The sequence below is a fragment of the Agelaius tricolor genome, unplaced genomic scaffold, assembly GCF_023055355.1.
Source record: "Agelaius tricolor isolate 1412-34295 unplaced genomic scaffold, bAgeTri1.0.p SCAF_16, whole genome shotgun sequence".
Classification (NCBI taxonomy): Eukaryota; Metazoa; Chordata; class Aves; order Passeriformes; family Icteridae; genus Agelaius; species Agelaius tricolor.
Window position 1 is genome coordinate 8,319,485 of NW_027269276.1, and position 22,388 is coordinate 8,341,872.

At 45.0% G+C, this 22,388-nt stretch overlaps 1 protein-coding gene across 2 annotated transcripts in view; it reads right to left on the bottom strand.

Moving 5' to 3' along the window:
• CTXND1 (cortexin domain containing 1) overlaps nt 1-22,388 on the bottom strand; it is a 36,544-nt gene continuing 14,156 nt past the window's right edge. The window contains exons 2-3 of one of the 2 annotated variants that reach the window (XM_071441342.1): nt 8,576-8,723; nt 1-3,638 (exon numbers count right to left, since the gene is read on the bottom strand). In XM_071441342.1, the coding sequence (XP_071297443.1) occupies nt 3,405-3,584 (180 nt within the window). In that variant the 5' untranslated portion in view covers nt 3,585-3,638; nt 8,576-8,723 and the 3' untranslated portion in view covers nt 1-3,404. Of the gene's footprint in view, nt 3,639-8,575; nt 8,756-22,388 lie in introns of both variants that reach the window. The other variant, XM_071441341.1, reaches the window with a different exon arrangement.

Sequence of the window (22,388 nt, forward strand, 5' to 3'; positions counted from 1 at the left end):
GAGGTTTTCCATGTTGAAGCTGTTTATTAAGTTAGATAAATACACTTGCAACAAGTTTGACTTGCATCCTCTGAGTGCAGTGGCTGGTAGTATGGCACAATGATTATAAAAGAACCAAAACTAGCAGAGGCACTTGTTGCATGCAGCTGGAATTACTACCAAGCCCAGTGGTGCAGCTCCTGCTGGCAGAGACCCTCCCTGGCCATGAGCTTTGCCAGTGGGGCTGGCTCCAGCCAGAGCTGCAGGGACACAGCTGGGGTGGGAGAGCCCTGGCTCCAGGGGAAGGAGCTGAAAATGTCTGGCTTAGGCAGGATGCTCAGTATTGCTTTTGGTTAAAGAGGAGTGAGGTTGTGTGATTGTAACCAGTGGGGAAAGGCAGAAATTAGAATGAATCCTAGAATATGCTGAGTTGGGAGGGACCCAGCAGGATCGTGGAGTCCAACTCCTGGCCTGGCACAGGACATCCCAGGAATGTCACCATGTGCCTCAGAGGGGTGTCCAAAGGCTCCTTGAACTCAGACAGGCTCAGGCCCTGTCCCTGGTCACAAGAGTGAAGAGATCAATAGATTTGCATTTTCTCTATAAAACAATCTCGTTGACTTTTATGCAGTCATGTATGTGAATATCCAGATTTTTATAAAGACATTTTTTGTCAACGGAGGGATGGACTTGACAGGCTATGCCAGGAGAACAAGTGCCTTTTTATTAGAAAACAAAGCTACCCAGAGGGGTCTTTTCACGAGGTTTTTCAGGAAAATCCATAAAATGGTTTGTTCAGCTGGACAAAGAGAAAAAAGTGGCAACCATCCTTGCAAAGCAAATTTGTCAATTTGCTTCCTCAGCATTTGTAACTCTTTGTTCTCAGACAGGCATTGCTCCTGAAAGGACTGAGTGCTGCTGTCCCTGGCCAGGAACACAACACAGGACTGACCCTGGGCTCTGTAGTAGTTGTGCAGCCTGCTCAGAGGCTTGAGCTGAAGCACCTGAATAAGTCCTTAGCTGAACTGGGGCTTGTCAGTGACATGTGACAGTGCCAAAGAGCCCTGCATGCAGATCAACACCAAGTGGAGCACTGGCACTGAGAGGGGTGAGGACAGGCTCTGTCCTGGCTCTGCACCAGCTGTGAGCTCAGCCAGGTGACCTGCACACTGAAAGTGCCCCTGGCCTGGACGTAATTTTGTTATTTTGCTTATTTTGTAAATAGCCCCACTAGAGGGATACAAGATTTAATGACAAAAAACAGGTTCCAGACTTTAGCCCAGGGAACAGAAGTGTTGTTCTCTGAGCTGGGACATCCATTCCTATGGTGCAGATGGACTTGCCCACCAGTAAGAGAGAACTGTGGGTTTGCTCCAGGTATGATGAACATTAAACATTCAAGCCTGAAAAAGTGCTCAGTTACTGGTGATTACCTGACTAGCAGAAGCTGAGGCTAAATAGCAGCCTGAGGAGCAACCTGCAGTGGGTGATGGAAGCAGTGGAGGCATCTAGTAGAGGACATCAGGAGGAAAGCTAATCTTTGAATTTCCTGCCTCAGGAATGGGATCTCCTACAACGGAGATCAGCAGAAATTGTGTGATTCAAAAGATCCGTGCAGAAGTCTCCATGTGCCTCATAGCCTGCTGTTTTGGGATCTCTGTATTTGCAGTGTTGAGCACCTTACACCCTCAGAAATCAGTGGGCTATGTAAAAAAGCCAGGTGCCATTTGGCTTGGCCCAAAATACTGCAATGAGAGAGCAAATGGGGGTCTGGACAAGTCCTCTGCCTGTGTAACAAGACCCAGACCTTCCCTGTTGGTTTTAGCAGGAAGAGCTGTGAGTAAGAACCTCATTTCTGTGTCTCTATCTAAGGCTCTCCATGTGCTTTCTGGCATTGTTAGATAGACAAAATGAGGTGTGACAAGATGAAATTGTTACACCCATTTCACTGATGTGTAGACTGAGGCACATAAAAATCGACTTGTGTGATTATCAAACAAACCTGTCAGAGCTAGAACAGTGCCTGACAAAGGCTGTGTCTCAATTTTCTTGTCACAGCCTTTGCTTCCACCTTTCCCATCCACTGTGTGTGGTCTCATGGCAAGAACCTGGGGGTCAGGTTGGATGGTGAGGAGAGGAAATGGAGAAATGCCTTTCTTGAAGTTTTGTGCTTTCAAGCCTTGTCTGTTCATGGTGCTTGCAGCACCTGCTCTGAATTGCTTCCTTTCAATCCCTTAAGTTGAACATTTAGTCATGAAAGAAAAGGCAGGCATGGGCAAACCTTAGAATTTGAGGAATAGAGAACTTTGGAATGCTGCAGTCCCCACTCTGCAAAGGGAAATAATAAATTTCCAGAGCTCCCATGTTCTGCCTTCTTGCATAATGGCTGTCTTAATTAATTGAGAGAAAGAAATGTACCTCACAAATTTGTGGGAAAAATCTCCCTTTGAAGGAGCTGAATTTCTCCGAGGTAGAATGCTTATTATTGTGTGTGACTGTAAATGTTATGCTGAGGGGTCTGAATGACAAAGCTGGGAGAAAAGTCTCTCTGCTTATTGTCCTTGTCATTCTAGTCCTGTCCCATCCCACTGAAGTACACCTGGAGCAAAAGAAGGGTGAAGTTGCATGTGGAATCACTCTTTGAAAATCACAGCAAGTGTTATGTAGTTGACACCAGCAGTGTCCAGGCTCTGCCACAGGGATTTTTGGTGCCTACCAAGCTCAAAATCAGTGGTCTGACTAATCCAAGGGCCCATGACAGAGGAAAGGGCTGGTTCTTGCATGACTAGGACAGAGCAAGGTGGTGCTGTGGGGTCTACAGCAGTCCAGGACCCCTAAATCTGAGTGCCTCAGTATCCTGGTCGCTGGAATTATAGCTGCAGTGGGGTGGGGAGTGCAAGTGCAGAGCCAAGTGAGGCAAGAAATAAACCTGCTTGTATAATTCTACTTAGCCAGAGGTAGTCCAGCACTTCTACTTAGTGATGCTCTGGTGTATGAAACCTGGGCCTTTCCTAAAATGCACCCACAGTGACTGAGGAAGCAATCAATATTTGGAGCAATCAGTTTCCAGGAAAGACAGAGTACCCTTGTTGCTTTTTCATGGTATTGATGGGTTGCTTTTTCATGGCATTACCCTGGTTTTGTGGGTGATATTGAGAGTGGGACAAACTGTGCTAGACCAAGAGTTACATTAGGAAAATCTGGAGAATCTTGTGCTACTTGAGTTAAAATGACAACTGTAAAATAAGAATTGCTGCATAGTAGTAAACTCTGCTGCCAGAATGGCTTGCCGATGCCTTGACCTGCTGAGCAGAAACAATGTACACGATGTGCTTTTGGAGATATTGCCTTTGCCCTGCATATCTGGAAATGGCTGTTGGTGGGACAAGGAGCACAGCATCCCATGGCCCTGCCTGGGAGCCCCATCAGTCATCGAGGTGCTGCTCCTCCCACGTGGACGTGGGGATGGCGCTGTAGGGGTCCATGATGACTTTGGCACAGCGGATGATCATGACAATCAGGAAGAGGCAGAGGAACACGAAGCAGGCCAGCGTCAGCCCCTTGTCCACGTCGACGTACACGGGCTCTGGGGTGGGCACCTCCATGGCTTGGGCCGCTCTTCATCCCAGTTGGAGTTTGCTCCTAACATCATCAAGCTCCTGCAAAACAAACAGGGTGTCAGGCCTGAGGGATTGCTGCTCCTGGACATGGGCAGAACCTGGGGTTGTGCCATGGTGGGGTCTCTGGTGTCAAGATGACCCTGAGGTGTTGGAAAGTCTCTTTTTTCCCAGCCCTGAGACTGAAGAAGACAGAATTCCTTGGCACTGGTTCTCAAGGTTGTTTATTATTTTTTATCTAGAACATTCTTTCTCTGAGCTGCTGAGATCTGTCCAGCACGTCACTTCATGGCACATTGACCGCCCCTAGGGTGGCGTTATCTTTTCATACTAAAAACTATGTGTGCATTATTTACAATCATTTCCCAATACCTATCACCTGTGTTAGATAGTCTGTCTCTACTCTAAACCAATCCAAAAGTGCCACCATCACAGCAGAAGATGGAGGCTGAGAAGGAGGACAGGACACACCCAGATTCCTCCATCTTGCCTCTTGAACCCCCATTCTGAAAACCCCAAATTCTACTTTTCCACCCTGTGATAAACTCACCATCATTCTATTCAAACTCTTGTGGCTTGTAAATCCTCACACAAAGTTGTTAATTGTTTCCATGGGCTCAAATCATGGGCACAGGTGGTTTTGACTCCGTGCCAAGGTCTCTGAGCCCCCTGCCAGGGTTCCAAGTCCTCCAGGGCAGTCAGAGGAATGTCCTGGGTTCCAACAGTACACAGGTACTTGTTACAGGTCTACTGAGTTCTTGCAGGGAATTAAACCCAGTGGAAATATAGCTCAGGTGAATGAGATCTGTGAGAAGAAGAAACCTCATCTCCACCTTAATTTATCCCACAAATGCTTCTTGCTAAAATATTAGACACTAAAAGGAGATGTTAACAAAGAAAAGAGAGGCAATAGTGAATGAGCACTATTTGCTTGAAATATCTCCTAAAAGAGGCACAGACACTGTTCTTGTCTCAGCATTTCCTAATCATAAAAATATTTCCATTCCTCTGCTAGTGTGAAAGATCAGACAAATGGCAGAGCAGACTGTTTCTATTCCAATTTTCCTCTCTGTCCAAACATTCTCTGTCTCTCACTGGCACAAAGCAAAGTGAAAATTATGCATACTTATTTTCCATAATCTTTTAATCTTTGCTACTCAAGGTTCTCCAGGCAGTAGAAGATTTTTTTTTAGGAGCAATATAATTTTTAAGTGGATGTTTTATCAACCAGAGAGGTACAGGTGATTGTGACTAGAACAAGTATTATCTTATTCACTGCAGATGTCTGCATAGCTGAAGGTCTCTCTGGCCTCCTCACCTGAATCCAAAACCAAAATGAGTTCAGCAGTGATGGAATCCCTCTGAAAGTTTGATTCTGGACAGTTCATCAGCTGATAACACAAACTGCTTTGCACAATTGTGCTGAAGGAGAGGAGCTGACCTTACACAGAACTGAGTCACTGCCCAGGGATGAGGAAACTTCTGACATAATCCATGTTTGGCCAAGGTGGGAGGGAGAAGTGCTGGGGATTACAGTGTAGAGGATCAGGAATATGGAATGCCTCTTACAGCAAACAAAACAACAAAGTCATTCACATCAAAAGCAATCACCAACCTGAGAGCAGCCCCTGCTTTAACTGGAGAGGAGAGATGGGAACAAGAAGATATTGAGAGGATTTGGCGAAGCTGGGGTTTCAAACAGCCCAGCTGCTCTCTGTTACTGCACTAACACAGTGAGGAAATCCCAGCTTTTATTCCACAGACAGGCTTGCCTGGTTGTGTTTGCAGTGAGCTGCTGGCAGGGCTGTTGCAGCAGTGCCCCACATCTGGCTGCAGCTCTGCTCCTGCAGCATCGCACTGTGCCAGCTGCCCTGGCTGTCCCAGGCACTCCTGAGCTCCTGTGCCCTGCCCATCTTCCTCGGGGTCAATGAAGACCTTTCATTTGACAAGCTCAGTTTCTTCCCTGTCTCATGATTTCCTCCTTTTCAGGTGGTTTTCCAGCCTTACCCCCTCCTAGATCCCACAAGGCAAGCACAAATCAGCTGGGCTCTTGAGTCTATTTTAAGCACGAGGATGTCAGGGTTTTTTTTTAGTTTCCTGAAAGCATAGAAATTACTGTGACAGCCAGGGAAATGAAAGAAGCTGATGACACAAAGTGAATGAAACCAAGCAGACATCTCATGATCTCATGTATTTATCAGTCACATCCTTAGGAGCTCATGAAGAAGTCTCTGAGGAGTGAGGTCAGGCTTATAATTCTCACCTTGCCTGGTCAGAGGTCTAATATTCCCCAGAGACTCTGCTACCCCTCTATTTCACCAGCCAAGAGATCTTACATTGCAGTTTATCACTTCATTTGATGAGAAAAAGGTTTGTCAGCAAAGCTGAGTATTAAGTATGAATACTTTATGAATACAAAAGAAAAAAAATGTTATCAAAACTGCTAATGTATCCCAGTCTTTTCCTGCAGTGCTCTTGTAAAGGATGGGTGTGATTTTTAATTTTCTTTTTTTTCCCCTCCTGACATTCTGGCTGTTGTACCATGTGGGATTATTTCACCCCAAGTTACCTCCTGCAGAATAGCAAAACTACCTGGTAAATTCCATCAGTACTGATCTTGGAGGGAAAACTGCATTTTCCCTCAAATGTACTTTCTTTGGAAAGATGAATAATTTACTCAGAAAATGATCAGAGGTTTCAAATAGAGATCTATTCCCTGGGAGATTTTTCTCTTCAAAATGGCATCACTCAATCTCATAGAAGTCTGGTTTAAGTGCTGCTTCAGGACAGTGCCTGGGGGATGTTTCTCTTCTGCTGGAAGGGAAAAGCACATTTTGGAAGGGACAGCCAGGCTTTAGCAGGCTTTACCCAGAGAGCAGAGTCAAAGGCTGTGGCACCTGAGCTGTTGTTTGCACAGTAAATTACAGTGACAGCTTGAACCTAATGATTTCAGGTTTATATTGATTGTTTTGACAAAAGTAGACATTTTCAGTGGAATTAGAAATATTTTTTTCCAAAAAAGCCGTAATCTTGAGGTTGTGTAAATCACATTTTCTCTCCTTCTGGTCCCCCCACAAACTCAGTAATGTTTTGATGCTGAGCAGTGCTCTGCATGCAGTCACTACTGATGGCCACTGTGTTTCTTGGGTCTGGCTTTGGCTGTCCTCACTCTCAGCTTGGCTGCTCACCTGCATCTGTCAGAGTGGAGCCTCCTCTGCAGCTCTGGTTGTCAAAGGGTTCATGTGAGCCGTGGCAGGTTGGTGCCAGCAGCCCCTGGTGCTGTTCCATGCTATTACTGCACTCCAGGAGTCCTTGGGCTGGAATGGGGCTGTGCCTGGGGCAGCTGGCTTCCAGGTCAATTTATTGTGGCTGGAACTCGCTGCTGTACTAGATCAGGTAAGAGACAGTCCCCAGATGCAAAAGTAGATGTGTTCACAAATGCAAAAAATGCAAAATAATCCCCAAATTAAAAAAAAAAGAAGTGTTCACCAGGACTGTTTCCTCTTGGGAAAGCCCAGCTCCCACATATCCCATGGACATGCTCTGTCCTGCCATCTGCCAGCTCCTTGTGCTCCTCCACCTCTGTCACAGCTGCACAACTTGTCCTGTTTAATTCCCATTTCCTTGGCCAGGGCCTCCTCTGCCCTTCCTCACTCCCCTGGTGCCCAGCAGTGCATCCAGCTCTGGAGTGGGCTGTGGAAGTGAATCCCAGGATGGAGCAGGTTAATTCCATGCTGGATGCTCTGCCTGCACCCCCTGCCCTCCATCCCAGCCCTGGGATTGCTGTGCAGGTGAGCAGAGGGGTTTTGCAGTCGGTTTTTCTTGGTCTGCTGTGTGAAGTCCATCAGTGCTGGTGAAATTAGCTCTCTCTCCAGCTACAGACTGCTTGGCTGCATGTTTTGCTCTTGTTTGCTAGCAGGGTTGATGTTCACAGCATTGTGTGTATGTGGGGGGAAAAATCAGCAGAAACAATTATAAAGTTTCATACTTGAATGATCAAATTTTCTCTGAATAGCTGAATTGTAGAAAATTACATTTTTTCCCCAGCTTGACAGCAATAAGCTCTAGAATTGTGGTTTTTAATATTCTTCAGATTTGTTGAAAATGTGATTAGGTCTAAACAAAGAAACAATCCCTGGTTCCAGCTTGGCAAGTTAGCCATGCTGCATCCATTTCTTCCTGTAAATCCCTGGGTGTTTCAGTGCAGTCTCTCCCCCTGTGACCCCTCTGGGGGTAGCTGTGTGCCCCAGGCAGGCTCACCCAGGGATGGGGCTGTGCTGGGTGAGGACCAAGAGTGACTCTGTGCCCTTGGCTCCTTGAGGGTTGCAGGGGCAGCCCCAGGCAGCAGCTGTGTCTCCTCAGAGGGGTTGGCATCCTCAAGGTTTGGTGCCCTGCTCCCCTGGATTTTTCTGTGTCTGTTCTGACAGTCCCTGGAGCTGGGTTGGGGTCAGGAACCCTTTACCTCACTGAAGGCTCCATCCTGAGCATTTGGTCTTTGCTGGTTGTTTTGTTTCCCAGTGCCCTTTTCATGAGGGATTGCCACAGAAGAGAGATTATATTCAATTTTTATGACCTTTTGCAGGATGTTGGCACCCTCCTTAGTGTTACAGGCTCTTTGTAACATTTGTGCTCATCAGTGTGCCTCAATTTTGCAATCAGCCCTACCTATGAAAGATACTTTAAAATACATGGTTTTGGGTTTTTTTTTCCCTGAGCTGATAATCTTGGCACTGTCACTTTAAATATAAACTAATGATGAACCACATACATTGCAGAGAGCTGTTTCCTATGCTGGTTAATCATGTTTCAACTCATCTCAACCCTTAGGATTTATTTCAAAACAGTGTCTGGTTCTGGTTTGTTGTTTTTTTGGGGGGATTTTTGTTTTTTTTTTTTTTTCCATACTCCTTTCACAAAAGCACAGATGTACGGGAAGGGAAGGGAAATGATAAGATTTCATGTAGGAATCAAACCCATACCTTCCAGACCTGGGCAGGAAGCCTGTCACATCCCAGCACAGCAGCATTGTGGAGATGAAATCCTCCCTGCAGTCATATTTCAAAAGTTCGCTCGGTCAGTGGCGCTTGAGCGGCGTCCGGGCTCTGCTCAGCTTCACCTCCAGCAGACCTGGAAGCAGAAGCAGCTCTCACCGGGGAGCTCTGGAAAAAAAGAATAATTGACAATTGCTCCTCACGGGATGGGGCGGGACAGACGCGGGACAGAGCTTGGGAACTGCTCCAGAGGCAGCCCCAGCCCCTCGTGCCCAGCATGGATTCGTTGTCACACGTTCCCTGGAAGAGCGTTTGTGAGAGGAAAAGCAATGCTCAAGCCTGAGGTCATATCAATATTCCTTCTTAAACAAGCAGAAATTTTTGTTTTTAAATCACAGTGAAAGATCAGCCAGGTTTGAATTGATCCTGCTCAGGAGTCTGAATATTTATTTAGGGCTTGGATGGTTTGTTTAAAGAAAACTGCTTGATTTATCTGAACTGATACACCAGGACTTAAAAGCTGTTAATTATTTGCCTTTTTTTTTTTTTAGTCTGTCTGATTTGGGACAATATTCTTTTTTTACATGCACACAAAACAGCTTCAGGCAGCAATGCTTGCTGGTGACAAACCTGGCTTTTTTGCACATTGTTGTGGACAGGAGTTCCAAGGTGTAGGATGGGAAGGCTGAGGAGAACAAGGCAAAAGATGAGCCCCAAAGCCTTGTGAGGGGACTCAGCAGGACAGGGTGTGCTCAGGCAGGGGACTAGAGGTGAGTGGCCAGGAAGGAAGGGGAGATGCTGCTCCAGAGGGCTACTGTGTGTGTTTGTCAAACAAAGTCACCTTCAGTTTGAAGCTCAAACCTCTACAGGAACGGCCTGGACACTTGATCATACTCTAATATTCTTAACAATCTAGTTTTGATTAAAAACTCACTGCCTCTGAGTACAGGAGTTAAATGCTGTAGATAGATACAGACAGAGGAGCTTCTTACTACACCCAGAGAGCAATAATGTGACTGTTAGCTTAGTCTAAAAATTAATTGTCCTTTTATACTTACAATTCTTTCAGCAGAAAATCAATACTTCATTTCAGGAACTCTGCCTTCCTATAAGCATGATTTTTCCTGTGTAGCTGAAGGCAGGTTTAATCTTTGTTTTTAACTCATTGTTTGGCATTTTGTTTTGGTTGTTGGACTATTTTATTTCTTGCTTTACATAAAGACTTTAAATCTTTATGCTTAGCTTAGTTTATACAAACTCCTTTATTCAATCTAGCCCTCAGTTAGGGTAAAGAGACAAATAATCTTCCCTCCACACACTTGCTTTTAGCCAGTTGTAAATCACTGGATGCCAGTATTCCATCAGAAGACTAAAGACATCATTTGCAAGAGCCCAAAAGCTTAAACAAATAAACACATAAATCAATCTGGAGAAAGTTTTAAAAGTTGCTGCTGCACAAATGTTTCCTTCCTACATAGCCCCATGGCAAGAATAACATTAATCTTCATTGAGAAAAAGATGCAGCATACACTTAAAATAACTGCTCATAATTTGAGGATGTCCTAAATCAAATAATCATTTCAAGGAGCATGTGGAATTGCTCATTAACAAAAGATTAAAAAATAGAGGGCTGTGCTTGGGAACAAGTTGCTGTTCAGAACTGTTGAGTGAACTGATGGACAGCTGGGATCTGGAGTAAAAAGTGTTTCCAGCCTCCCAAAGCTCAACTATTGTGAGAAATCCTTGATTAAACTTTGCTGAGGTGAGAACATCTGGGAATCTTTCTCAGAGGCTGGGAGTGGTCATTCAGAGGTGAAAAAGAGGGACAGGATCAGTGATGCTCTCTATGGGTGGCTGGCTGGACACAAGAGGGGGAGGTGATGGGAGCACCATGAGCAAGGGCAGGCAAGGCAGGATGATGTTGTGATGTCGTCTCTGTGTCTGCTGCTTTTCAATCCACAGGGGAGCAGGAGGAGCAAGAAAATCCAGTGCTCCCTCAGAGCCCAGCCCAGGGCCTGTGCCTCCCCTCCCTGGCACCGTCCTGGGCTCATCCCTGGGGAAGGGAGCTCTGGGACTGCTGGAGGAGCTGCAGGGACATTGCTTTGTGTGGGAGTGATGGGGGCAGGATGGTGGGGGTGCACAGAGACCAGAGATCTCTGCAGCCAGGGTGTGGAATTTGGGGTTCATTGCAAAGGGCCTGGGTGCAGGGCCCTGCTGGAGCTGCCAGCCACAGCTCAGAGCAGGCCCCAGAGAAGAGAGGGGGAGAGAGGATGAGAGGGTGAGAGAGTAAAAGGGTAAGAGAGTGAGGTTCCCATTACAACACAATAAATCTCCTTCTGTGTTGAATATTCTGATTCTCACTAACCAATCTAGTACAAGATACAAATCCTATAGCATTTACATACAGCCTATAAAAATCATTACATTACCATACTGTGTTGCATTTTAAACCCTAAAAACTCCTCTTTGGACTCCTTCTGCCAAGCCAGTAGGGTCTGCTCTGACCCTTGGACCTGCCTGCAAGCAGAGGGAATTGTTTAATGAAAAGGGGATCACCTTCAGTCAGCCACACCATTGTTTTCCTGTTGTTCAGTAACTAAGGGATCTCAAAGCTTGCTTTCATTTCAATCTCCCTTATAGTTTCTATATTCTCACAATCTTTTGCCAGACATTCATATTTATAAGGCTTTCCTGTTTCATCTTCCCCAACACCTTTGGTCCCCAGTTTGTGTTTCTGCTGTGGAGGGAGAGCTGCAGGGATTGCACAGCATGGTCCAGCCCATCCTTGCAGTGCTGGCTCCCACCCTGGGGCTGTTGGGATCATTGATTCACCCTTTAGGAGATAATGCTCAGAAAATGCAAAGCAATACCTGGGATGTGAAAAGCTTAGATGAGCTTGAGAAGGAACATCTGTCTGAGCAGGACCATCCTTCATTCCCTGTGTATTTTGATAAGGGGGCTGAAGCTGCTTTCCTTATCACTGCAGGGATGCACTCAGTGCATCCCCTTTCATCAAGGCAAGAGGCAAATGTAAAGGAGTCTGAGAGAAACAAATGGATGAGGCTTTAAAGCCAAGGCTTGTAAGGTCTGAATAGATATGGTATAAACTCATTTTAATGGAGTATCTGCTTTTTAAACTCTCTGCTGTTTAAATCCTCTGAAAGGAGACAAACATGCCTGTTGGTCCTGGCAGCTATTTTATAAATTAAACAATGACTGTTAGCCAAGAGAATTATAAGCAAAACTATGGAGAAATTTTTCACTGCAGTAAAGCTGACAAGAAGGAAAAATGACCCATATTTTTCTGTAGTACTCTGAAATATTTTTTAAATTTTTATTTTACAAAAACAAAAGGCTCACTTCAAGGTAGAACAGCAACTCCTTTTTACATAAATATTACCCTGTGGTGGTGATGTCCAGTATTCTCTAACTTGCAGGATACCTCTCAGAAACACATCTTTTGCCTTTTCATCTTGAAAAGCTACATACAGATCAGATTGAGGCTGTATCAATATTTTTCCAGTTGAGGAAAAGTACTGTGGATGAATTCTCAGAAAAATAGCTGGGTTAGAACAGCCACAAATATAGGCAGAAGGGAATCATATAGCCCTGCTTCATCTCTGAATCACTTATTTCAAGTCAAAACTTAAATTCTTGCTAATGAAGTAACTCCTAGTCAAGAAAGTTTTAACTAATGAGCAGCAAAACATCCAAAATAGTTACAGGTGGATTTGCCATTGGAATAGCTGCAGGTACTCTTTAATCCATACTGATAACTGATTCATACACTTTTTTTAATGCAGACCTTTCTCAGATACCTCAGAAATTTGCGGGGAGATGGATTTGATCAATTAAACATAAGCAAAAATAAAGCTCAAAGTCCAGAGTGTGTTTTGGCTCAAAACAAGACAAACTGACACAGGTTCTATGCAGGGCTTCCATCAGAGGCACTGCTCCTGTCTGTTCCTTTTCTGAACCGGTTTGGTCTGCAGGGGATGGTGAGGATGGATGTTTGCAGCTTCTGCTCATGCACAAAACCTCCTGTGCCACTGCTCTGGCTTTTTGTGGTGGTCAACCATGGCTGGGGTGCCAGCTGAACCACATCCTATCTTAAACTGGAAAAAAAATTATCTTGCTGTGGTGGTGTTCTCAGGACGAGAGAAGAATCTTGACTCCATGTTTTAGTAGGCTGATTTATTATTTTATGGTATATATATTATATTAAAAGAAAATGATATATTAAACCTATACTAAAAAGAATAGAAAAAAAGGATTTTATCAGAGGGCTAGCAAAGAATAGAAAGGAATGGAATGAAAATAAAATCTTGTGACTGACCAGAGAGTACGAGACAGCTGGACTGTGATTGGCCATTAATTAAAAACAACCACATGATACCAATCACAGATGCACCTGTTGCATTCCACAGCAGCAGATAATCATTGTTTACATTTCATTTCTGAGGCCTCTCGGCTTCTCAGGAGAAAAAATCCGAAGGAAAGGATTTTTTGTGAAATATGTCTGTGACATCACGCAAAGGCTGATTCATCCAGTCTTTAAGACTCCTAAGCTGTAGTAGAAATATGGACCTGACTGCAAAGAGGACACAAGGTTTAACACTGCCAGCCTCCCTTGCCAGGGCCCTGGGCAGAAATGGACCCCCAGGAGCAGCCCCAGAGCCCAGAAATGGCGTTGGGTAAGGGTGAGAAACCCTCAGGAAACAATGGCAAAACCAGCCCTACTTACACAGATTTATCTCCCCTTGCTGGTGTGAGGAATAGGAGGAAAAAATAATGGAAGATCTGAAATTAAAATCTGGGGGCCCCAGGTGATCCAAATGAGTTTGGGTTAGGGCTGTTCCAGGGAGCAGAGCTTTGTGCTACGTGGGACACCCACAGCAGCTTCTCTCCCTCTCCAGCTGGAAAACCAGAATTGTTGCAGCATGTTATCTAATTCCAGCTCTAATTTGCCAACAGGAGAAGCAGAAGTATCATTACTAGTTTTCCCCTGTTTTCTTTTCTCAAGAGGACAGTTTTTCTCCTGCTACTATAAGAACAGGGAGAGCGAAAGTTGGCCTGTGTTCAGAGGCACTGAGTGCCTCCAGCACCATCTGGAACCAGTGTGAGCAGCCAAACAGCTCAACAGCACAGAAAATCTTCCTGTTCTCAGATCCCCTCCCTTTCTGCACAGCTCTGCACATGGACACTGCACAAAAGATTCTTTCTGAGGAGGATCCAGTTGGCACCCACATAAACTGTGTTTTCCACTGTCTCCCAGCAGGGATGGATTGCATCTTCCTTCAGAGAGAGGCCAGATGATTTTTATTACAAATGAACCAAAACCTTGAGTCAGGACATGCATTACATTTTCCATGACAGCCCTGGCTGGAGTGAAGGATCCTGATAAGAATTTAAGGATAATTGAGCTCTGGTCTATAGCTCTGTAGGTAGGTAAGCAATATAGCAGCCTCCAAATTTGGCATGTCACCAGGGGAGGCTGGGTGAAAGGATGAATGGCCCATTGCTGAGATGAGTGAGGATCAGGCAGGATCCTGAGCCCAGCTGTTCATGGTCTCTGTCTCTTGTCCTTCCCAGGACATGTGGGCAATTTCTACTGCAGTAAATCAGATCTGTCCAAGGCTGGGTTTTGGCATCAAGGCTGGCTGGTAAAGAGCTGCCTGTGCAAATGGGGACAAACTTTTTAGCAGGGGCTGTTGTGTTAGGGTAAGGGGCAATGGTTTTAAACTAAACCAAGATCTATTTAGATTTGATGTATTTACCACAAGGAGGGTGGTAAAACATTGCAGGGTAGTGGATGCCCCATCTCTGGAAATATTCAAGGTAAGGTTGAACTTGATCTCATTACAGATCTCCCAACTCATTGAAGGGGGCTTGGAGCTTGATGACCTATTAAGGTCCCTTCCAACCCCAACCATTCTGTGATTCTATGAAATCCTGCTAAACTTGGCCTCTGTGACAGATTATGTTACAATGTGGTTTTAGAGGGATGACAACTTAAACTTGTAAACTTTGAGTATCTCTTGGTTGTGGAATGTATTTATTAGGAGTGCCAGATGGATGGGTATAAAATTTGTGTTTAATCAAAGACAGGGAACAGTCAAAAATGATCTCTCAGCATGGTGAAACCATGGGCCTGTTTCTGGCTGGGCTTTGGTGGCAGGAGGTGGGCAGAACACCAGTTTAGTGGTCACCAGCACAGCCTGGCATGGAGGCTGTCCAAGCAGTGAAAAGCCACCCCATGATTATCACCCTGGTTGTCATTCTCATTTCTGGGCCATGTTCCCTGCACCACCTTTAGGTGAATGCTCAGGTACCCCTGCCCTGGGGGGCTGCTCCAGGCCAGGCTCTAATTCACCTTCCCTGCAGCAGTTCTGATCCATGCTAGTGATGCTTTGGCCATAGCTTTGTTTGGTTTAGGGGTGACTGATGCTTTTTCATTCCCTCCTTGCCTCTCATCCCAATCTGTTTTGAAGACATTCCCCAGTATAACCCATGGTCTGAGTGCTACCTGTGTTTCTCCACGGGGTTTTTTCCTGATCATGTACTCATGTACACTCTGCAAGTATTTGTGCAGCCTTTTCATCACATCAAGAAAGGTCCTTTCCTCAGCTGGAAGCTCATTGACTTTTCTATAAAACTTGTAGTGAGAAACACTCTTTAATTAAGACTGTAGAGAAAAGAGCTTTGATTCCAGACGTGTGTTACAGCCTGATGTTGTTTCCTCTGTCACTGCAGCAGATTACTGGAAGTGTAGTCCTTGATTAAAAAGATTGTGGGCAATTACATTCCACCTCCACATCTTCAGCTAGACCAGTAGCTTGTCAGTGGGTCACTGGGAATCGGGCTGCCAGCACCTTTGCACATGTTCAATTTATAAAGGACTGGGTTTGGCACAGCCCCCAGCAGTCCCAGACAGCCAACACCTTATTAATGCACCATTAGCCACAAGGAACATTTTTAAGTGAACTTAATGTACAGGGAGCCAAGAGGGCTTGCCTGAACTGACTCAGCAGTTTGGAAGGTCTTTTCTCCCTTGCAGGGATCACACTGACTTCTGAATGTGCCCAGATGTCCCAAACTTAAGTGCTCCTTTACCCCTTGTTGTCATTTTTTATTTTGGGTTTTATGGACTGGGATCATGGTGGTTTGAAAGGAGAGAAGTGGGCTGAGGAATAGATTCCTGCCCCAAGGGAGTTCTCTTTAGGATAACTAAAATGATCAAAGGGATGATCAGCTCCTTTATAAGTGTCTGAAGAAGATGGGGAAAAGGTGGCTGAGGAATAATGTTTGAACTATACAAAAATCACAGATCAGGCGAGTAGGAAAATTCTTTCCTCCCATTAAAAAAAAAAAATCTCTGGTTTTCAAAACAGGTAATTGGGGGCATTCAATGAACTGGTAGACAACCAGCTTGTTATAGAAAAAAGGGCTTCTTTATTCAGCAGGTAGTGACTTCCCAAAACTTGCTACCACAGAGGGCTGCAGACAGCACCAGCAGGCTTTTTGTACTGGATGAATTACAGACAACAGGTCCAGAAACAAACCTTAAAACCACCTATCAGGGGTCTTCCCTGTGGCTTCCTAAAGGAGCAGCTGTGGGGGTTGGAGGATGGGCTGCCAAAGGTGACACAGGGTCCCCAAAAGCACCTCCCCTCAGACCTCTGGGCTGCCCCATAACAGGGTTCTTATGTTCTTATTTCTTGGGTTGCCAATGCTTTTGGGCTGCCTCTGGAAAGTCCCTTTAAGAGAGGAGAAGATATTTAAGATCTGATCCAGTTTCATCTTCAATCTCTATTTGTATCTGTAAGTAATATGGCTCTAATACTTTTAAAACCAGGCACTGATCTTTGCTTCTAGTTTAACTCTGTCTCTTCATATTTACTGAATATATTTATATTCAGTGCAATAATGAGATTCCTCAAAAGCTCTTCATGCATGAAAAGAAACTAAACTCAAACAGCTCAGTCCTATGAATAATAAGGTGAGATGTGTCCCAGTGGGTCTCTGCCTGTCCATGGCTGCTATTTCTTTATTGTCACAGGCTCGTTTTATGTCCACGCTCTTGGAAGTTTAATTAATTGCAAATGCAGGCAATGCAGAGTTGCTTTGCAGTGCAGGTGACTTTGGGCCAGAAGCAAGAACACATCCAACACACAGGAATTCCATCCCATGTCTGTGAGTGCTCAGGAAGAGACAGTTACCCCTGGGCACCATCTCACCAGCCACACACAGAGCATCCAGCCCAGGGTCTCTAAAAATGTGCAGGGAGCACGACACGATGACACCAGTAGGGTTAACTGCATTTCCCTACCTCATCTGGTGTACTTCTGTGTGAAGATTTATCTTAGGACAGGAGCTAACAGGACTGCACTCATGACTCAATACAGAACTAGATTTTTCTAAGGCAAAATTTTATATATGTGCAAATGCAGATCTGAAACTGTTTGGGTTTTTGTTTTTTTGTTTGTTTTTTTTTTTTTTTAATAAGTATTCTTTGTTTCTCCTTGGACTGTTTTCCCTGCAAGGTCTTCTAGATGATTCTAGTGCTGAGCCTCATGGCAGGGAATGGCTCCAGATCTCCCACAGGTTCAATGTGCTGCAGCTGAGCCTGGAGCATCTGGAAGGGCAGGACACTGAGCTCAAAAGCAGCCCTTGCTTTTCAGCTGCTCAGCTGCACTTCTGCTGGTGCTGTTCCATCAGTGCTGTGCCCAGAAGCTGCTCCTGCTCATGTGCCAGCAACAGTCAGACTTCTCAAGGCAGGGGTTTGATTGAGAAGGGGGGAGTGAAGTGGTGGAAGGAGATTTAGAGCTCCATCATGGTTCAGCATAGGTCTCCTCTTAGAAGGCAAACAAGGAGAACCAGTTTTGCCCAGTTCTGCAGTGTTTCACTTTTTTTCTGATTCACAGAAAAAAAGCCTCAGATCTTGTCCCACATCACTGCAGATTAACACAAAGAATTATCTGGATGCTGTGGCTGGGGGAAATGGTTCCCTCTGTACTAAAATGCACATCCTCTTTTGGGTGAAGCCTCTGTGTAGGTACAGCCTGAGGTGTGTGAGATGCTCAGGGTTTGTGCAGGGGCAGCTAACACAGTCACTGGGATTATCTATGGCAGGACAAGGCAAGGGACCATGTTTTGTTCCAAATTGTCTGTTTAGGGCAGGATTGTTCAAGCCACCTGTAACAGCAAAGCACAGACCTCAGTTCTAGCTGAGTTCAGGAGTCAACCCTTACAAAGGAAGGCAAATAGCATCTTCTATTTTTCTGAATTAACTGAAACTTATTATTAGCTGAGGAGATGTTAAGCAAAGATACAAGGGAGCTCTTTTACCAGCAGAAACCTCCAACACTGCCCCCAGTCTGTAAATCTGGGCTCTGCCTTCTCTGTCTGCTCTGCAAAGTGAACTCTGCAAATGGAGGTGATGAAATGGAGATTTCCTCCAGCATCTCTGTCCATGTACTGACTGCCCCAGCTGCACCCTCAGCTCTGAGGGGGCAGCAATGGAAAGTAGCTGAGAGTGCTGTAAAATTCAGTGAAAATGCCAAGCCTCAAGGAGGGAAGTCATGCACAGGCTGGTGGCTGAAGTGTTTGGGGCTGGGCAGGAGGCTGGAGGTCCTGCTGACACACAGCCTGGTGCATGTCCTGCTGCCAGGGTCAGCAGCCTGGGGTGACACAGGGTGAATAATGGGGCTGCCTCAGGCACCCTCCCTGGGCTGAGGGAACACTGCAAACCCTTCAAAAGCACTGAGATATACAGCACTCAGATAGAAAATAGCTCTTTGTGGGCATGCTAAAATATGGCCTGCACATGGCTGGGTACCTCTCTTTGAATGACTCCCCTGGCAGAGAAAAATGTCTGGCTTCTATTTACATGACTGCAAGCACCCTTGAACTAAATTAGTTTTGTAAATGTTGGACAGGCAGTGGGAGAGTTGATTTCTTGAGAAATTCTTTTACTAATAAAATGCCTCATAAAAACTGCATTGACTTCAACCAGGCAGACCGTGGGCAGCTGGAAACTTCTGACTGCTCCACCTTAACCCAGTGCTTTGGGGCTAAGCAACACACAAAGGCCATCATGGTGGTGGTAAATGTCCCTTGTGAGCAGGAAAATCAAGGGCAGCAGATCTGGGGGGTTCAGGGCTGAGGACAATGAGCAAACTTGGTGCTGCCAAGACACCTCCATGCAATCAGTGGGAGGTATAGGCTGGCAGCCTACACTTGGCATGGGTGACAAACACAAACTTGAGACTCCCTCCTCCTCCTCAGCCTTTTTTATTCCGTGCACTGACTCACTACTGACTTTGCAGTGAGAAAGATGGGGGGTTTGTGCATTGCTGGGTTCATATGGCTGAAGGGACTATCTCAGCATCTTCCAAGGCCTCCATAAAATCAGGTGTGAGAGCTAAACTGTCTCAGGAAACCTGCTGAACTTTCTCTCTCAGGAAAGCCTCACTGCCAGAAAGGATGCTCTGATGGGAACACTGCATTCCCAAGCCAAATTGCCCTTGGAATCACTTCCCCCTCTCTGCCAGCTAATAAAACCCTAATTTTCTCAAAGGGAGGTTCAAGCAGAGTTTTGACTTTGAAAAATAAGTGCCAGCAATTATCTGCTCTTTGATATAGCCAGTTCTATTGATATGCAATATTTAATAGGAAGTGTTTAAATATTATAGTAGCAGCATAAAAAACCTGCACTTGACCACAAAGAACAGTGTCCAAATTATTCCTTTGGCATCTACTGAAGGTATAGGTTAAAGTAAGTCTTCCAGAAGTCTGACAGGCTGTCTTGTCACAACTTAAAGCTTCTCCTATGAAGTAGTTTCCTGAATGCTGCCCTGGGGTGGGTTTGTTTTATTATTTTTTCTCCTCTTGGTGACCTACTGCAGGGGACACCAATTTAAGCATTTGGCAGGTTTCTCATAAATATAACCTTGAAACTGTGGAGCAATCTCCTGGTGAAATGTGGCCAGCCTATGCATATCTGTCCATCAAATGACCCTGCAGATGCCATGGTCAGGAAGGAAAGCAGATTTAAGAAACTGGGGGTATCCTCTCCACACCCCACCCTGGTACAGGGCCCCATCAGTTTATACTGCAGGGACTCCTCTCCTCCCCCTTCTATTTCAGGTCTTCTGACAAAGCTAATTATGGCAGCAAGTGACTTGCATCAATGACATTCAGGGAACACAAGCATTTGTGGGCTTGGGAGCTCTTGAGCTTTGCCCTGTCTGCAAATTTTTCTTCTTCCAGTGAAAGTGTAATGGTTTGCTATTTATATATGTTTAGGAAAACTCCTTTGCTATACATTCACCTTTTCTACTTTACCACCAGTCTTGGGTAATTAATAGCCTCAGAGACCTGCTCTGTCACAGGCAGGCACTCCAAAAACTGTCTTCCCTTCTGTTATGGGTTTTTTTTTTTGTGAGCTTGAGAAGCACCATTGCTTTTCTAACCCTAAACACACAGCCTGGTAACTGGATCTGGGCTCTTTGCTACCTCATGAATCACCACACAGGGAATGATTCCTCACTGGAACTTGGAGCAGCCTAATAAATCAGGAGCCAGGAGCCATCCCAGCTCCCACACACACCCTGGCCTTACATATGGCCTTGCTGCATTGCTACTGGATATAAAAAGCCTCCAGGATCTGTCTCAGTCAGGAAGCAGCTGGGACTGGGAATGCAGATGAGAAGCAGACTTAATTCACTCAAGGAAAACGAGGCCAATAGAAAAGGAACATTATTTTCCTGTCTATAATTGCATTTTAAGTGCATACTAAGTAGATGATGGTAACTATGTGCTAAAGGGTCCAACTGTTCTTAATTGATTAAAATAGCTTCTGAAGGCTGTTCTGTTGTGGATTTAACTCAATACCATTGCACCAGGAGCAGTTTGTGGTTAGCTTTGTGTCTGTTCTCTGGGTCAGAGGGTTCCCAGAGTTCAGAGAGCATCCCTGGGCACTGAGTCACCTGCATCTCTCCCACTGACCTCAACAGAGGGGCAGCTGCCCTGTAGCAGCACCAAAACCCTTCCATGCAAGCTGGAAGAGTCTTTCCCAGGGGTTAATATAATGTCCAGCTTCTAGAAATAAGCAGAGATTGGTGGTCAGACATGCTGAGCTGGGGGCATTGTGCCCACTGTTCTTCTTTTTATTTCTTTCCCTCCGCCCCAATGGCAAATCTCTGATATCAAACTCTGTGGTGTTTCAGTTTGGATGTGTTAATAAAATTCCCCCTCAATAACCCAGAGCAGGCCTGGGAGCAAGCACAGGAAACTGCAGGGAGGGGAGGGGACAGAGGGTTTGGGATGGGCAGGTGCACAAATTCATTTATCCCAGGTCAGCAGGGTGAGGGGACCATGCCTGGCTCTATCCTGGTAAATATTGCACTGAGTTAAAGAAGCATGGTGAGACAAGAACTGGTTTTCTCCTCTATGGAACTTCAGACATGGGAGTGCATCTGTTTCTGAGTTTTATATTTCATGTCTCAGAATGATGGGGGGAAAAAGAGGACCATTTTCCCTGTAAGATGTAAGAGGTAGTAAAACCAAGAGTCTTCTTTCTTTGTGCAAGGAAGATACTAGGAAAAGTATTTTTCTGTAGGATCCTAGAATGAAAACATTATTTATTCTACCAAGGTTTTTGTTCTCCAGCCAGACAGGGAGGAGTGCAAGTGTGAAGTGTCTTGAAGTTGGCTGCAGTACAGGTTGCTCAATATTAATTAAAAAAAAAAAATAACAACAGCACAATCATTATGGCCAGCCCAGTGTTTTATTCCACCTTCTTTAAATAGACTAAATAAATCACTGACTTAATAAATGTTTTCCATGCAGTAGCATGGCAACTGCTCCAGTTCACTGGCAGGTGTGCAGACAGCAGAGTCCTGGCAGAACCTGAACACTCACATTTGAGAGCAGCATCCCTGGGCCTTGCCTTTAATTGCACAGCCTTAAATCACACACCCCAATCAGTCTTGCTCTAGGCTCTGTGTCTCATCTGTGTCTTATGTTAACCTGTTGTCAAAACAAATTTGATTTGCAAATATACAAGAGCTGGGTGATGTTTTAATTTTAGATCACTTATCTGAATGCAGTTTTCATGCAAGGATTTAAGCACATGCCTGGCTTTAAATAGGTACTAAGGGCAGATTGAGAATAAAGCAGTGAGGACAGCATATATATGCTGCATTTAGGTTCCTAATTTCTTGTAGGCTTGTTTAATACTTCACAGACTCACAGAATGTTCTGAGCTGGAGGGGACCCATGAGGGTTATTGAGTCCAGCTCTTGAGTGAAGGGTCCACAACAGCCCTGGTGTTATCAGCACCCTGCTCAAAGCAGCTGAGCTAAGATTTGAATGAGAACAGGGGTTTCTAGGAAGGATTCAAGAACCAATTTATTCCTCTGCCTTTGACTTTTAACCTAAGTCCAGCCAACACTGTCAGATTTAAGGCATGTGCTTGGTTTGCTGGATGGCACCTGGAACTGCCTCTACATTGCAGTCTCTGTACTGGACATGGCATTTCTCCCAGTCTCCTCCTTTTTTTATTGAATGTTGAGGCAGAAAATTGAAGCGTTGCTAATTAAAGTAGGAAGGAACTTTTCAACTTTAAAAATTAATGCATTTATCTGGAATCCTTGCTGGAATTCAGATGTTTTCCTCATATCTCAAGAAACAGTAACCATCTCTTTCCTGTAGGTTAATGTGTATGAATTAATTTTAATCCATCTGATAAGTGATATGAGATTGAGCTAAAAAAAAACCAAATAATAAATCTGTGCTG